The sequence below is a fragment of the Prunus persica genome, chromosome G7 (assembly GCF_000346465.2).
Source record: "Prunus persica cultivar Lovell chromosome G7, Prunus_persica_NCBIv2, whole genome shotgun sequence".
Taxonomy (NCBI): Eukaryota; Viridiplantae; Streptophyta; class Magnoliopsida; order Rosales; family Rosaceae; genus Prunus; species Prunus persica.
In genome coordinates this window covers 17,253,739-17,269,769 of record NC_034015.1, presented here as the reverse complement: position 1 = coordinate 17,269,769, position 16,031 = coordinate 17,253,739, and the positions used below count along the sequence as shown (strand labels likewise).

The following is a 16,031-nucleotide window of genomic DNA, read 5'->3' as shown; positions in this document are numbered from 1 at the left end:
AATTTTAAGAAACCGTATAGCCGTGCGGCTATACTCTTTTTTTTGCATTTAGAAAACAGTATGGCTTTACCTCTTTCCCACGTGGGCTTAGGCTTCTTCGCCACGTGGGCTTAGGCCATGGGCCGGCCTTTATATTTAAATATATATATACAATTGTATAGCCGCATGGCTATATTGTTTTTTTGAATTTTAAAAAACCGTATAGCCGTTCGGCGATACTCCTTTTTTGCATTTAGAAAACGGTATGGCTTTACCTCTTTCCCACGTGGGCTTAGGACATGGGCCGGCCTTTATATTTAAATATATATATATATATATATATAATTGTATAGCCGCACGGCTATACTTTTTTTTTGAATTTTAAGAAGGGAGATTCACTATTATACCCAATATAGGGGCCCAAATTATAAAAATATCCTATATAAAATGGACTTTAGAAACACACCCAAAGCCCATTTACCACATAACAAAAAAGCTTTTAACTTCTTATAAATTACAAAACTGCCATCAATTTCTTAAAACAAGCCCAACCCCAAAATCTCATAAAAATACCCAAAGCACTCAATAGGGCATCAAAGTAATTTAATAATCAATATTAAATTCAATAAGGCCAGCTATCATTTTTTGGGTCTTTTTTGGGTTTGTTTATAGGAATTCAATTGTGTAGGGTTTATTTATAATATTAGTGCTAGAAATGGGTATATCACTAAATATCTCTTTTAAGAAACCGTTAGCCGTGCGGCTATACGCCTTTTTTGCATTTAGAAAACAGTATAGCTTTACCTCCTTCCCACGTGGGCTTAGGCCTCTTCGCCACGTGGGCTTGGGCCATGGGCCTGCCTTTATATTTAAATGTATATATATAATTGTATAGCCGCCAGGCTATACTTTTTTTTTGAATTTTAAAAAACAGTATAGCCGTACGGCTATACTCCTTTTTTGCATTTAGAAAACAGTATGGCTTTACCTCTTTCCCACGTGGACTTGGGCCTCATCGCCACGTGGGCTTAGGCCATGGGCCGGCCTTCATATTTGTATATATATATATATATAATTGTATAGCCGCACGGCTATCCTTTTTTTTTTGAATTTTAAAAAAGAGTATAGCCGCTCGGCTATACCTCTTTTTTGCATTTAAAAAACAGTATGGCTTTACCTTTTTCCCACGTGGGCTTAGGCCTCTTCGCCACGTGGGCTTAGGCCATGGGCCGGCCTTTGTATTTATATATATATATAATTGTATAGCCGCACGGCTATACCTTTTTTTTTTGAATTTTAAAAAAAGTATAGTCGTGCGGCCATACGTTTTTTTTTTTTTTTGCATTTAGAAAACAGTATGGCTTTACCGCTTTCCCACGTGGGCTTAGGCCTCTTCGCCACGTGGGCTTAGGCCATGGGCTGGCCTTGATATTTAAATATTTTTGGGGCTAAGCAAAAGCCTCTTTCAAATTAAGGGTTCGTTTCGTAGTGATTGAATATCAGAGGTCGAGGAGAAGAAAATATAGATCGAAGAGACGAAATCAGAGAGTTCTAGGAAAAGGTTTACTCAACATTCAAATCTAAATTTTAAAGAATTACGTGGGGGTATTTTTAGCAAACTAAAACCTAGACATAATAGGATAAAAATCTCTTGCTTAAACAGAAATCCTAACCCAAATAAAATAGGAAGCTTAAAACTAGAAATTTGGAAATCTGGAAAAGTAGAAATCCGACTAGAATTTGAAAAACTAGAGAATCTAGGAAACTAATAAATTTAGGTCCTACGCGTCCTGCATCATTCTCGGTCATTTTTCAATTGATTATTATTTGGTTTTTATACAAGATATTGTTAAAATTATTCTAAATTATAGAGAAGATGATTGTGCTCGCCATAACCACAAATAGTACGCAAGTCTATTTTGTCTTTTTTGGGGGTAATTTTTATAGTATTGTACAAGTTTTTATAGGATTAGAAGTTTTGTTTTTCTAATTTTATCCTTTCTAACATCTGTTCGTGAGGATTGACAGCCTATCTCATGTCTATGCAGAAAGGAACTTTGCTTGGCCAGCCTTGGGTTATTATCTTTGGACTAATTAGGCTGCACAATGTTCTTTGCTCCCCTCCTCAAGGTCAGGATGTTCTCTTTGAAAGACATGATTGGGGCTTCTAGGCCTTGGTTGATTTGTTTGTAGTTTCATTCCTTTTTTGTGGGATTTGGAAAAAATAAAATAAAAAACACCTTTGCTTTCCTCACATCAGAGCCAACCTTTATATTTCTTCCCATAAGAACCACATCAAGGAACCAAGAAAGCAAAACACAAGAAGAAAATGGGAAAATTGGAAAATTGGAGCATGTGACCTTTTGGTCTGCACAACTTAAGAGGAAAATTGGCTCTACATATCTAATGTACAGGTTATGTTGTATTTTCCGAAGCACAATTAATTTCACATTTCTCTAAGCAATTTGTTTGCTTACATCTGATTTGCCTGAAATTGAGCTTGAAAGTTAGGCTGTCACTTTAGTGAGTGAAAGAATGGTAGACACCATCAACTTGTAGTCAATAGGCTTTGTTAGATAAGCATCCATGCCCACCTCCAAGCATTTGGCTTCATCTGATGACATTGCATGGGCTGTTAGAGCAACAATTGGAATGTGTAAACCAGTCCCTTCTTCTGATTTCCTGATTGCTTTTGTTGCCTCATAACCATCCATCTTTGGCATCTGATTCAAGCAAACACACAAGTTCAAACAGGCCGGATTTGTATCGCGCAATTTATACTTATCCAAGGTCAATCTGAATTCTAAATCCTAGATATTCTGTTTCACTCTAGTCCAGTTAAGCTCAATCCACAAGTTTGGATTAAACAAATTGAGTTCCAGACAAGTTCATTGCAATTGACAGTCATAGGGGTTTCATTAGTTTTAAGTAAGTTTTATATCCTTCAACATGAATAATTTAATGATCAAAGACAGATTTAAAAGCTTCAGAAAAATATGAACTATCTTCTGAGCTATGATTCTTACCTGACAATCCATTAGAACCAAGTCAAACGGACGGGGGACCCAACTTTTGTTTTCTGCATTTGTATCTCTATCCTTCAAGCGAAGCTCCCTTCTACTGTCTTCTGCAGTGAGCAAACAGTTTAGAGCATCAACTGCCTGCAGCCCATCAGCCACAGCAATTACTGTAGCCCCCATTTTTTCTAGCATTATAGTTGCAACTCTCTGCAGCACTGGTGTGTCTTCTGCGAGCAGTATGCGTAGGCCTTCGAGAGATTTCTGTTGATTCACAGCTCTATGTGAGTTACCATGCTCTTCACGTCCGTTGGCAATCAAATGCTGTTCTTGAAATTTGGAATTTCCACATTGAGATTTATGTTCTTCATCTTCCATGTCACATAAGTTGGACCTTATCTGATATGACTCTTCTTTCCTTGAATTTTTTTCTTTTGAGCATACATTTGTCAGTTCAACTAAGCAGCTGTTAACCGTCTGGTATTGTGAGGAACTAGGTTTTGTGTTCCTGTCTCTTTGGTTTTCTTCAATATGAAGTGCATTTTTGGAATTGGGGTTATTCTTTTCACATATATCAGAATCATCAGAGCTGGCAACATCAAACTGAGTAGAATCAATCTCAAGGCATTCATGCAATTCACCTTCTTTTGTGGTACTTCTCAAAGCATTTGCAGTTCTCCTCTCTGTTTCAAGGTTTCTCTCTTTTATGACATCTTCCAAAATCTGAACCATCTTTGCCTTGTATAGAGGTTTGTTAACCATCAACACGTACCCTTTTCTCCGGAGCTCCGTCTTTATGGCGTTGGAGGTATCATGATTCAGCATCCATGCAAACTTTGCTTTCCCGGAGTACTTGTCAAGGAAGTTAAGCTGTTCCTTCCATATATCTGTGCTCAAGTCCAGCAGCCCTATATCGACAACCATGACGAAAGCTGGGTTCCTTATGTCATATACGCTTCGAATTTCACCTCTCAAAGAGTCGCTTAGTGAAAACTGTGTTTCAAAGCTGTTACTGTGACCTGAATTCCTGGTTTGAAAGAGTTCTCGAAGAATTTGTGTCAGTTCATTCCACTCGGATGTTGCCACAGTGAACACTCCATTTTTACGCAACCACTGGGACGTAATCAATCTACCCATGCTGCCATGTAGTGCAAGTAGCACCTGCATTCACATTCAAAAATCGTAAGCAGATAAGAAACCAAATACAAGAAACTCAACAGTTTCTACTTTCTACCTGAAACCCCAATGAAAGCAACTTAACTTACCACTACATTGTGCTTTGCTAAATCTACTTGACAAAGTTGCTCTGTGCCATCTGCAGGCGTATTGATAACCAAGTATAATTGCATTAAAGTTCCAGGCCCATCCTTCTTTACAACCTTGATTTCTCCACCCATCTTGTTAACCTGTCACCACCAGTACAATTGTTCAAGTGTAAAAAAGGAGATTCAACAAGAAGGAGATTTTCTTTGACAAGCATGACTATTCTATATACTTGAGAAACTGAACTCACCAACGTCCGTACGATGCACAATCCAAGTCCAGTGCCACCATGCCTGAAAAAGATAACACACTTAAACATGCCTGCAAATAAATGATTCTAATCTAAACCACAGAAGGTAGGCCTAGTCCGAAATGATTAAGCTCTTTCTTGAGCCAAATAAAGTCAAGCATATGCTACATTGGTATGCATATGGTCTGGTGGGTGGAATTGTTCACAGTCTGAGTTGCACTGCTTTCTGAAACATCTGTCATCTCAGAATTTAATAAAACTCATCACCTAATTGTGGTCAGTGGAAATTGTTTGATTTACTTACGTTCGAGTTGTTGAGGGATCAGCTTGCTCAAAGCTTTCAAAGACAGACTCCCATTTACCAGGATCAATTCCTGCATAATATTGGAAAAAGATAAATTGTACAAGTTATCATGGATTAAAACGGTTTTTTGTGTGATTGTGTGCTTGAAATGAGCTAACTTTTCATAGGTGCGTACCACAGCCAGTGTCATCAACTTCAAACCAAAGAATCATTTTGTCGTCTTTCTTTGGGGCCTTCTTTACATGGTTCCCTTGCTTCAGCTTTGCCTTATGAGAAGGCCGAAAATTTTTCTGATCGAAAGGGATTCTCCTGATATCACCAGAAATGTTCTCACATGATCCTCTGAGTATAACATGGCCCGCTGGAAACATTTGCCAAATTTAACAAATCAAATATAACACAAAATTGTTTTTTAAACAGATCTTGTCAAGTCATCAGTATGGAAGTTGTACTTACATGTAGTGAACTTGATAGAATTGCTGATTAGATTAGCAAATATTTGAACAACTCTTGCAGAATCTCCTCGAACTAATTTTGGCATGTCATCTGAAAAACAGATTGATCAGAAAATATTTGCTTCAAGTTAATCAGTTCCTTTCCACAATGAAATTAAAGTCATACCAGAGAGATCTAAAACAGTCTCCACATTGTGGTTAATGCACTGCACAGAGAACATATCAAAGAGCCCCTCAAGTTCTCTTCCCAAGTCAAACTCGGCTTCTTCCAACACCAGTTTTCCAGATTCAACCTGTAATTCATATTTCAAAATTGATTTTCTGAGTCAGAAATGTTCATAACATTTTTGTCAAAAATGGAAAATTAAACAGGAATATATTTTCTTTCAAGTTCACTAGTCAATAAATTTCTTTTGGCTGAATGGCTCAAAATAAGATAATCAACCTCTTTATATCTCACCTTGCTGATATCCAATATGTTGTTAAGAAGCCGAAGTAGAGCCGTCGAGCATTTCCTAATCTGAGTGACTGTGGAATATTGTTCATTTGTAAGGCAATCATCACTGATAAGAATGTCCAGCAGCCCAATCACTGCAGCCATTGGTGTCCTCAGTTCATGGCTGCAATGCAACAAAGTAAAACACAATAAAGGGTTAATTTTAGTCTCTCATGGGTTAGTTGTGGAGAGATTTAAACATGATTGTGTCATATTGATATACAATTAGTAGCTCCAAATTATGAAAACCTACCTCATATTTGCTAGAAATTGGCTTTTGTAGTTGCTAGAGGCCTCTGCCCTTCTTCTTGCATCAAGATGACTTATCAGCTCTGCCCTGAGTTTCATTTCCTTTGATACTCCATTTGTCAGTATGAAAATGCAAATACATCCAGTGACCAAGATACAAAATGATGCAGAAATCAGTATAACCAATGTTTTGAAGGCTCTCTCATCTACCTTCCCCATTATATATTTTCTTGGGATGATAATAACCCCTACCTGCACAAAGCTTAGCTCAATTTAGTTTTTTGTTAGGTGCTAATTTGATTAGTTTAGTTTCTTTCTGTCAAATAATATATGTTCAAGATCAAGACTTACCAGAGGGAGTCTCTTCAATTTTAGAAAAAACGAGTCGATGTAGTATTGCTGGTGTCCAAGCCTGGCATTCTCAACATGAACCTCATGACTAGGAGGGAACTCATTGCCATAGGCTCTCTGTAACCACTCCGCTCCAGTTCGAATGATGTGATCCTCAGAATCGACAGCCATCATAAGCTTAGGCCCTTCTGTTGAATTCCTTAAAAGAGGAGCATTTGTAGAAGTAGCAAGCAAGTAACCTTCTTGAGACGTTAAGTAAATATGTCCACTGTGAAACTCAACCAGTTCTTTCATCAGCTGCCCAACACTATATAGAGCTGTAGTAACACCCACAACAGCCACTATGCTTTTATTTGAAGGGTCAGAAACTGCCAGTGCTGCTGAGAGCAGTGGTGAATCTGAGTACTTGCTCACCGCCACGTGCCACGTGGCCACACCATCTGGTACTTGTGAAAGCCCTGCTATATTGATCAGATCATCTGGCTGGATTTGGCTTGCTTTTCCTATCTTCTCACCCGTGACAGGATTGAGGGGTTCGCGGTACCATTTTGCAGAAATGTTGCCATGTATGGTTTGATCACTCCACCCCTGATGTGTTGACATCATATTAGCATCGTAAGCTCCACTGGCACTGATTGAATAGTTTGCAAGATCAGAGTAGATGTAGTATGTGTTGTTGCTCCTGTGATCTCTATGAAATGCCTGGACAAAACCATTTCTGTAGTTGATAGTAATTGCATTGAGAGCTTTACGACTTGCAAACATTGCCCATGTCACAGCCCTCATCGATTCGTATAGCTGCTAAGAACAGAAAAGTATCAAATAAAGAAAATTGCAAAATGGTCTCAACTCAATCATATATGACATTACAAGAACAGGACAATGGCATAACAATCAACCTCAACTTGTTCTGCTTGAGTAGTAGGCTTGCTGTACCGTTTGATTACATACTCCGACAGCTTAACCTGTGCTGCTGTTATTTCGGCTGTAGAATTCAAGATGTTCCACATCCGTAAAACGGGACGCTGCAGAAGTTCATAACGTAGCCCGTATGCTAAGTTGCTCAGTGATTTTGCTGTGTAGACCCTTGTGAAATGCCAAGTCAGTATGGTCAATAGCCCAATTAAAATGGCTAGCATAACCTGCACACAAAAACCATCAATATAAGGCAATGCATGAATTAGCAAAAGTGATATCTTTTTATTTATATTTTTAATTTACAAATACACATGTTAATATTCACTTTGAAGAACAGGGTTTTTTCAATGCTGAGACAAGAGATAAAAAGAACAATGCACAGACAAAGTCACCACCAAGCTTACTATTTTAAGTACATATTCTGACAGCCCAATTCAACCTTTATATCTTCATCGACGTGATGAAATTCTACAAAAAAATTCTACTAACCATGATAGCAAGCCGGGCCACGAAGACGCTGTAGTATGAGGAGAGGCAATGAGCATTTGCATACTGAAACTGGTCTCTTTCAACATCCCTATGAAAGATTCTTCTACCCTGAGGAATTGTACCGTTTTTTCTCCAAGGTGTAGCAAAACCTGAAATCTTATCAAACACCTTTCTTAAAGGAGTTCCGATTGGTGTGCTTCTACTTGGTGAACATTCAGAACTATCAAAAAGGCCTTCCTCTGCTTGCTTTGCCATAACAAGCCTTGTAACTAAAAAGTATGCATTAGCAACAATAGAAAACTTGTGTTTATGTTTGAGAGAGAGAGAGAGAGAGAGAGAGAGAGAGAGAGAGAGAGAGAGAGAGGGTTGTTGGGTGGAGGTGTGTTTATAATATACTGCTTTCTTGTGTCATTTCCCACTTTTTGAAGGCAAGAGGCACATCTGGTTATTGCAATGGCTGTGAGTGGGGGGTTGTGGTGTTTTTATTCCTCATCATCCACAGCATCAATGCCACATCTCTAAGCTCCTTTTCCAAATTGTGCTTTGCCAAATTCCACCTCTGTGTCTCTGGTGTGGTTTTGGATTTTATACACAGTTGTTTAAGGCACTAGTACTACCAGACACAGAAGTGTATATTGGTACAGCCATTACAGCTATTTGAGAATTACATGAGGTGGGTTAGCCAGGGCCCACACCCCTCATGCCCTTGTAAAGCAACCTTATCAACTGGTACTTAAACACATTAATTTGAGTTTTAATCTGCTGGGTGTTAATTCTTGTTAATGAATCTCCTTAAAGCAAATCAAGTTTGTGTGAAAATACTTGATCTATGGCGCTACCAATAAACTTTGTGAAATTTAAACAAAATTCGAGTGAGTAAAAGGCGCAAGTGGCTTGTAGTTCAATCTATATCTTCAGTATTTGTTTTTTCTCTTTTATTATCGCTTGTAAAAAGGAAAAAAAAAAAAATGAAAGGTACATAGAGGTGGCTTCCCTAACTCACTCACCCTAGGATGTATGCCAATGGGTGAAAGTTGGAAACTGAGGACATATTTACTGAAGATGGAAGTGGTCCTAGAATGAGCCTCTTCTAGAATTTCGTAAGGAGATTCTCGGATGAAGGATCTTTCTATTTTGTCAACTGTCATGATGTGTTTTCATTTAGTCGGTAGGTTGAAATGATACCGAATAAAAAGCCTATGGACCAGATGCTGCAAGAGTCAAAGTCCTAAATTAACTCCTTTTTCTTTTTGCTTTTCTTCATTTTGCTCATAAAACGATAATTAATCACTCCCTACACCTTGGACTCAAATTTTCACTAAATAAGTCTATCATCATTTGGTTTTTTAAAAATATATATATTTAAAATTTTAAATAATAGAGAATTAGACAAAATACAACTACTGAATGACACAAAACGGATTCGAACCCGACTTGCCTACTGAAATAAAGGCATTAAATAATGGGAGACTTTGGAAAAACCCAAAGGAGAGAGAAAATTTTTAAAAGAAGCAAAAATGGACAAAATTACCCTTATTTATTTTTTAATTTCCTAAGAAATCCTTTACATTTGCATGTCTTTGGTTTGAAAGTTGAGAGGTTATTCTGTCTTTTTTGAAAAAGCCTGAAAAAGCTTTGGCTTTTTCCAAAAGTGAAAGTTTTTTTATGGGTAAAACCTAAATTTACTTTAAATAATCATCATTTGGTTTAGCGATATTTAGTTTCTATTTCGATGACTGTAACCACATCAACCTGGCAAACCCGGTTTGATTTGCTAAAAGGATTTCATATTGTAATCTAGTGATTATAATTCTGATTATTAGGTGAGATTAAGATGTTTGTAACCCAACTTTTTAGGGGATAAATTAAGAACAATATCTCAGCAGTCGTAAGTTTTTGGGGCAAGTTGGGGTAGCTGCTGAGTGCTGATAACATTCCTTTTTTAATTACGATAAGACTAAGATGATGAAGGCGGCTTAATTAACTAAGCAATTAAGTAATTAATTAATTAATTGATTGGAACTAATTAATACAAACATAATATGGGCGTGCAAATGGATTTTGACTTTGCATGGTTCATCCTCTAGAACACTGGTTTTGTGATCCACCTCACTACCCATGATGATCTTTTGCTAATATCTGACAAATTAACATTATTTTTATGTTATAAACTAACATCTATATATATAGCAAAAGGCAAAGAATGGTTAAACATTCAAAATACTAGAAAATGCTGTTGGTTAATTCAAACAGTAACAATTGAAATTATTAATTAAATAAGGATAACATGGTAAATTCACATTTTTTTTCATATTAAAAAAATTTTAAATTAAAAACAAAAATCAGATAATAAGTCCTACTTTTATGGAACATAACTACCAATATTATCTTTTCTTAATTCTAAAAATATAAAATAAAATAAAAAATAAAATCAATTGGCACATGCGTGACAAAACGACTAGTTATTCTTAAGAATCAAGATCTTGGATTTACCTTCAAATTTTACACTTTTACTCCAACCCTATATTTGATTGGCTAAAAGGATAACCTACTAAAAGAGTAGGAAACGATATCATTATCTGTTTCCCATTTGTAGTTTGTTCACATTAAAAAAATTATATAGCGCAAAGGACTTACTAGTATAGTAGTTTGGAGTATTGCTCCCTCCAAAATTTTAGATTCGAGTCACATCAGTGTAATGTATAAAAATTTAGTATATTATTATCGCTTCTTTCAATAGAAAAGATCCTCATAAAAAATACCAGATAGTGGCTCATCCTCTTTCTCTAGAGATATTGATAAATGATTTGTTTTTTCATACTTGGAGTTACAGCTGTTTCCTTTTGTGCATGACAAGTGAAAGATAACAATTAATCTATATTTTCTCTTCATTTACTTACTATGTTGATTTTTACCTTTACAGAAAAGAAAAGGTATAGATTTTGGAGTATACACAAGTGAATGGCTTGCTGACCAATTTAGAGTTATTTTATGGCTTCCAGCTCGAAGGTCATTTGATATATATGTTTCCTACTTGGAAAAACATGCAGGTAAAAAGTTGAAAAGATTAGAATTAACTTATTTCTACCATGATTTGAATCTCAATGAAATCTACTGCGAGTCATGGCATTTGATATCACAGCAAGTTTTGCACCAAAATGAGCTAAAGTCGCAAATATGGGGACAACTTATAGGTCGGATTCAAATAGGTTGATTAGCTCAATGCAGTCGTAGTTTAAGTGGTTAAGAATATATGATGTCTTATTTTCGAAATAAAATACTGAGTTATTAGGTATATAGGATTCACGAAATTTGTCTCTTTTTCTTCAAGCTTTTTGAGTCATAATGATGAAAGAATCTTAGGTAAGATTGTTAATGTCAACAAGTGGAAATCTATAGATGGGAAAAAGAAAAATATTGGATATGATTGTGATGCCGATTACAAAATATTTCTTTCTTAATTTGGAGAGATAAAAACAATCACTCAAATTAATCATAAAAGTTAGGGTGAGTATATATAACTGATATCTAGAATCAGACAAACAAATCAAGTGGAGACACTTTGATGTAGAAGTTGGCTTTGGAGAAGAATATCATCTGTGGAAGGATTTACACTAAAGAGGGATTTGATTCGTTACTTATGACTTGAAAAAGTCCATGAGACCAAGAATAGCTAGTGGCCTAGAATTAAAGGAAATAAAACAACACATTTGTACTTCTCAATCCATTTAATTTAGTGTACACAGAAATGCATAATCTTTGTTTGTTTGTTGTTTGCCATAGAGGACGGAAAAGTGGTGTACACATGGCAACCTCAAGAGCTGTTTGGGTCCACCATTCATTATCTTTCGAGCAATTTTTCGATGTGACGGTCACATTATCACATTGTTATTTATACACTTCACTTTCCGTATACACCACATCATCCAACCATATCATAACGCTTTAATAATACCAGAATTTCTCATTTTGTAAATCATATAAGTTATATAATCGGACACTAAAATATGGGGTACGATAGGATGGGGTCCACAGGTTGTTTGGTGGGTGCAATGGTGCTAACTGCACCATGGTTTGAATCCTGAAGAGGGTGGGTGCCACTCGAAGTCCATGAGCATGATGACCTAGGTAGTTAGGACAAAGCTTGAGCTTAAAGCACACATTATAATCTCCGTGGGTGGATGGTGCCATGTTGGTTGAATCTTGAAGGGGGTGGATGCCAGTCAAAGTCCATGAGCAAAATGATAGTGAGGAAAAGGATAAAAACCCTTTCATTTCACAAAATCGGACTAGAATCGAACTCAACATGTTGTGTTTTTTAGAATCGAACTCAACATGTGTTTTCGCTTCATAATAGGCATGGCAGTGAGAATCTTGCTAATACATTCATGCATGCTCGTCGCTAATCACTAATTAGGTGAAGATGCATTTAATACTAATCAACTCCACTCATCCAACAAATAGTTAATGTCATATGGGATGAATATTTTATTCTCTTTACTTTTATGGACGAATATTTTTAGCGATAGTCTTGTGATGTTCGAATTTGAGTGATACAAACCATGCGATGACAAAAATGGCGTTCCATACTCTCTACCAAACAGATAATCCTACCTACGAGAGCACTGGTGAAAAATTCCAAATATGAACATCAATTGGTATGGGAAAGAGAGAAGAAGAAAAGAAAAGAACCAAAGACAGCTTTGTGTTTTGTGCTGCTAAGGCAACAAATATGAACATCAAATTTATAAATACAAGAATTATATTACAAAGATAAACATATTTTCATGGTTCGCCTTACCTGTAGTACAGCAACAGTATCAACAACAGCAACAAAGGCCTCGACGTTCCATGCAAGTGTGTAACCTTTTCGGAAAAAATAAGGGATGAAAAATTTTGGGGGCTGCTAAGTCCTTCAAATGAAGAATTTCCCACAACCAGTTATTTGGATTTCTTAGTCCTTGCTTCCTCAGCCGCTGACTTAGCAGCAGTCTTGGCTAGGGTGGAGGATTTGAAAACACTTTTTGGGTTGAGTGCCTTGCGGATCTTAAAAACAGTCCACGCAGTTCCTATGGCATGTCCAGCTGCATCAAGCCCGTCGTTCGCAGCCTTACCAGCTTGTTCACCATACCTGCAGGACAGACATACTCCAAAATTTACACACTATTACAGAATCATAAACATCATTCATCTATAGAGTTTCTAACATCGCAAATCCTTAGACGGTCAACTATTGCTTCATAAAGATGTGGACAGAGTATCCCTTTTATTGATTCCAGCCACAAACATAAGTTGGGTACGAAACTGGGGTTAACTTGTTAATAAATGTAAATCAACACAAATGTCAATAGCTCCTGGTCAATGCATCTTTATTTAAAGTGAGCCAAATAGTAGGTCAGCATGAATCATGTTTATCTTTCAGTCTTACTTCATTTAATTTACTGCTACTTTACTCTAGCCTTATTTCATTTACTGCTGCATCTGGTGAAGCTTACCTGTGGGAGACGAGCTCGGTTGTTACAGTAGATGACGTTGACATGACATTTTTTCCAGCTACTTCGACTGCATCACACACCTTGCCTAGTTACAAGAATATATAAACAGTTAAAATACTATAAAAATAAAACACAACATATTAATGGACAACTGGGCTCAGACCCAGTAAAGAAACAAATCTAAGAAGGCATGTTGCAACCCTAGTGTACTCCGAGGACAAAAGTTCTACCATCTGATTGGAATATGATCATATAGTGATTGCAGAAATAGAAAAGATGAAGACACTTAATAGATCATTTATGATGGCATGTTTGCATCTTAATCTACAGACCACTCAAAATACATGGTAATTTGCAGCAGATAATGGTTTAAAAAAAATCTCTTTAGCTGCAAGAGAATCCCACCCTTCTACAGTGGGTTAAAAAGAAAACTTATGTTCTGAACCTACACTAAGAAATAGATTATCTTCACCACTCTTATAGTTTATAAACCAGCTCACTAACCCTGTCACGCATTTAGACAATCTACATATGATTCAGAGTGGAAACATTAATGAAATTAAGACAAAAAACTGCAAGATAGAGTTACAAACAAAAGATTTAGTATTATCTGTTATTAAATAAGCATCAAAATCAAGAAAGAGGGATAATCAACATACAAAATCCATCCAGTGATGCTAGCAAAATTTCCCCAGGCAGAAGACGGAAGAATTTCTTTCCTACTTTGGAATTTACCACCGAACTTGTGAAGTATCCAGAAACTTTCAAAACCCCAGAAAGGACACCAGCTGCAACTTTCTGTGTCGTTTTGCTCACACTCTTAACCCTACAGAAAAAGTCAAAATATTATCCTGACCGAAAAGAGAAAATTGCAAGGACCCAAACACTCAACTAGAAAATGATATCCTTGTTGCAAAATGTTCATAGACACACAGATGTGGTAGAACCATAAGGGCATGTCAAAACATTTGCAACTAATATCTACCCAGCATCCTACAATAACATATGAAGATAAAAGACCAAGCTCCAAAAAGGGATATTGGGTCTACGGGCATGGCCGTAAGATCAAATTCATAATTTTCCCATAAGTAGCCTCAAAATCTAACCAGTTTCAGTGGAAATGTGCATTGTAAGTTACAACACAATTTTTTTTTTTTAATTTCAATGGAATATTTCACTTGCCCTTATTATCCCTCAGAAAAACAACAACCAGAACAAGACATTTAACATTTACTAATCAGAAGTAGACAACCAGGATCAAAGAACCAAACAACATGAGAGACAAACTACATATCAAACTCAAAAGTAACAATAAAAATAATCACAAGGGCAAGCAATAACACAAGTCATTGTACCTTTTAATCCTCCTCATGGTTTGGGGACTGACTTCCTTATTCGAAAGCGGGTCCATCTTCTTCTTCATAACCTCATTTCCCCATTTCAACCTCTCCACTGTCACATCACCACACCACAAAATCCCCTTGATCAGCTGGCCCGACCCGGCTGCAATCAACTTAGCCGCCCTCCCATTGTAGTCCTCCACATTCGGAGCCAATGTGGTCCAATACGCAGCACTCCTCTCCTCCAACTCCTTCTTCTTATCCGAAATCAACTCTGTCGGTGACGTCTCCAGAGCCATTGTATCGTCCAACGCCTCCCCCTTCTTCTTCGCCTTATCGGAAACTTTCTGCTCCGAAAAACTGCAGTAACTCTTCAAAATCTCATCCAATTGCTTCACCAATCCCCCTTGTCCTTTCGACGCAATCGTCAATCCGTAGTTCAAAAAATTGTCCGGATCGTTCGTGGTCGTTTTGGATTTGGAGTCCGACTCGGACTCGGAATCCGGCGGGGCGTAGAGCGAGAAGAAATAATGCGAGTCGTCCAGCTTCACGGAGGCTTCCTCCTTCGCCAGAGGCCATTGTATCTCGTCTCCGACTCGGGCGAGGACGGCGACGATGTCGTCGCCTTGGACGAGGCGTATGATCGTGAAATCGCCGGAGGCGAGCTCGACACTGTAGTGCTTGTCGATAAGGTTGACAATGGCGCCGGGGATTTTGATGAGGACCTCTTCGGTGGCCACGGCCGGAGCGGACGGCTGAGATGAGGGCGGAGCAGATGGCTGAGATGGTGGGGGAACCGAGGGCTGAGATGACGGCGGAGCAGAGGGCTGAAATGACGGCGGAGCAGAGGGCTGAAATGACGGTGGAGCTGAGGGCTGAGCCCAGTGTTGGTAATGGGAGGTAGGGTTAATGTTAGAGTTTTCAGGGAAAAGATTGTCGACGAGGTCTTTCATGTCGAGGGAAGGGTAGAGATTTCGGGATGAGGCGGTAGGGTTAGGGATTGATGGGGCTTCTGGGTTCGACTGCATGACCTCAGGGTACAGGGGATGTTTGGGAGTAGGGTTAGGGTTAGCCATCGCTTTTCCTCTGTTTGGATCCGATGGAGAAAATGAGAGAGAATTTAATGGCGATTAGGGTTTCCTTTCAGGTGAAGCGAAATGACGAAGAAGAAGAAGATGGGGCCTTGGCGCTCGCGCTGTATTTTCTCTATCTTCGAGTTGGTGACCGGAGTTGACGTGGACACGTGGCATTTGTACGGTGATTCCACGTAGGACCAGCAGGAGACGAGGCTTAAAAGTAGATTAATTGTCTCGAGGCCTTCCCGCGCATATATACCGGTTAACGATTTTTCGTTTTTATTTTTCTATTTTTAGAGAAAAAAAAAAAAATTGAACCGACGGTTGAAGAGAAGAGACTGGATGAGTT

The 16,031-nt window shown here is 37.9% G+C and overlaps 2 protein-coding genes across 2 annotated transcripts; both read right to left on the bottom strand.

The window, feature by feature from the left end:
- LOC18770717 (histidine kinase 1) lies at positions 2,226–8,354 on the bottom strand. The gene is made up of 13 exons (XM_007201864.2): positions 7,772–8,354; positions 7,264–7,506; positions 6,365–7,162; positions 6,018–6,265; positions 5,729–5,888; positions 5,435–5,561; positions 5,270–5,359; positions 4,989–5,174; positions 4,814–4,883; positions 4,510–4,552; positions 4,262–4,402; positions 3,006–4,157; positions 2,226–2,702 (listed from the first exon to the last, which is right to left on the bottom strand). Exons 1-13 carry the CDS (start codon positions 8,024–8,026, stop codon positions 2,487–2,489), a joined length of 3,729 nt encoding a protein of 1,242 aa, XP_007201926.1. The 5' UTR covers positions 8,027–8,354; the 3' UTR covers positions 2,226–2,486.
- On the bottom strand, positions 12,459–15,922 carry LOC18770453 (protein EARLY-RESPONSIVE TO DEHYDRATION 7, chloroplastic). The gene is made up of 4 exons (XM_007203623.2): positions 14,622–15,922; positions 13,926–14,092; positions 13,267–13,351; positions 12,459–12,902 (listed from the first exon to the last, which is right to left on the bottom strand). The coding sequence occupies exons 1-4, from the start codon at positions 15,680–15,682 to the stop codon at positions 12,713–12,715; spliced, it is 1,503 nt and encodes a 500-aa protein (XP_007203685.1). The 5' UTR covers positions 15,683–15,922; the 3' UTR covers positions 12,459–12,712.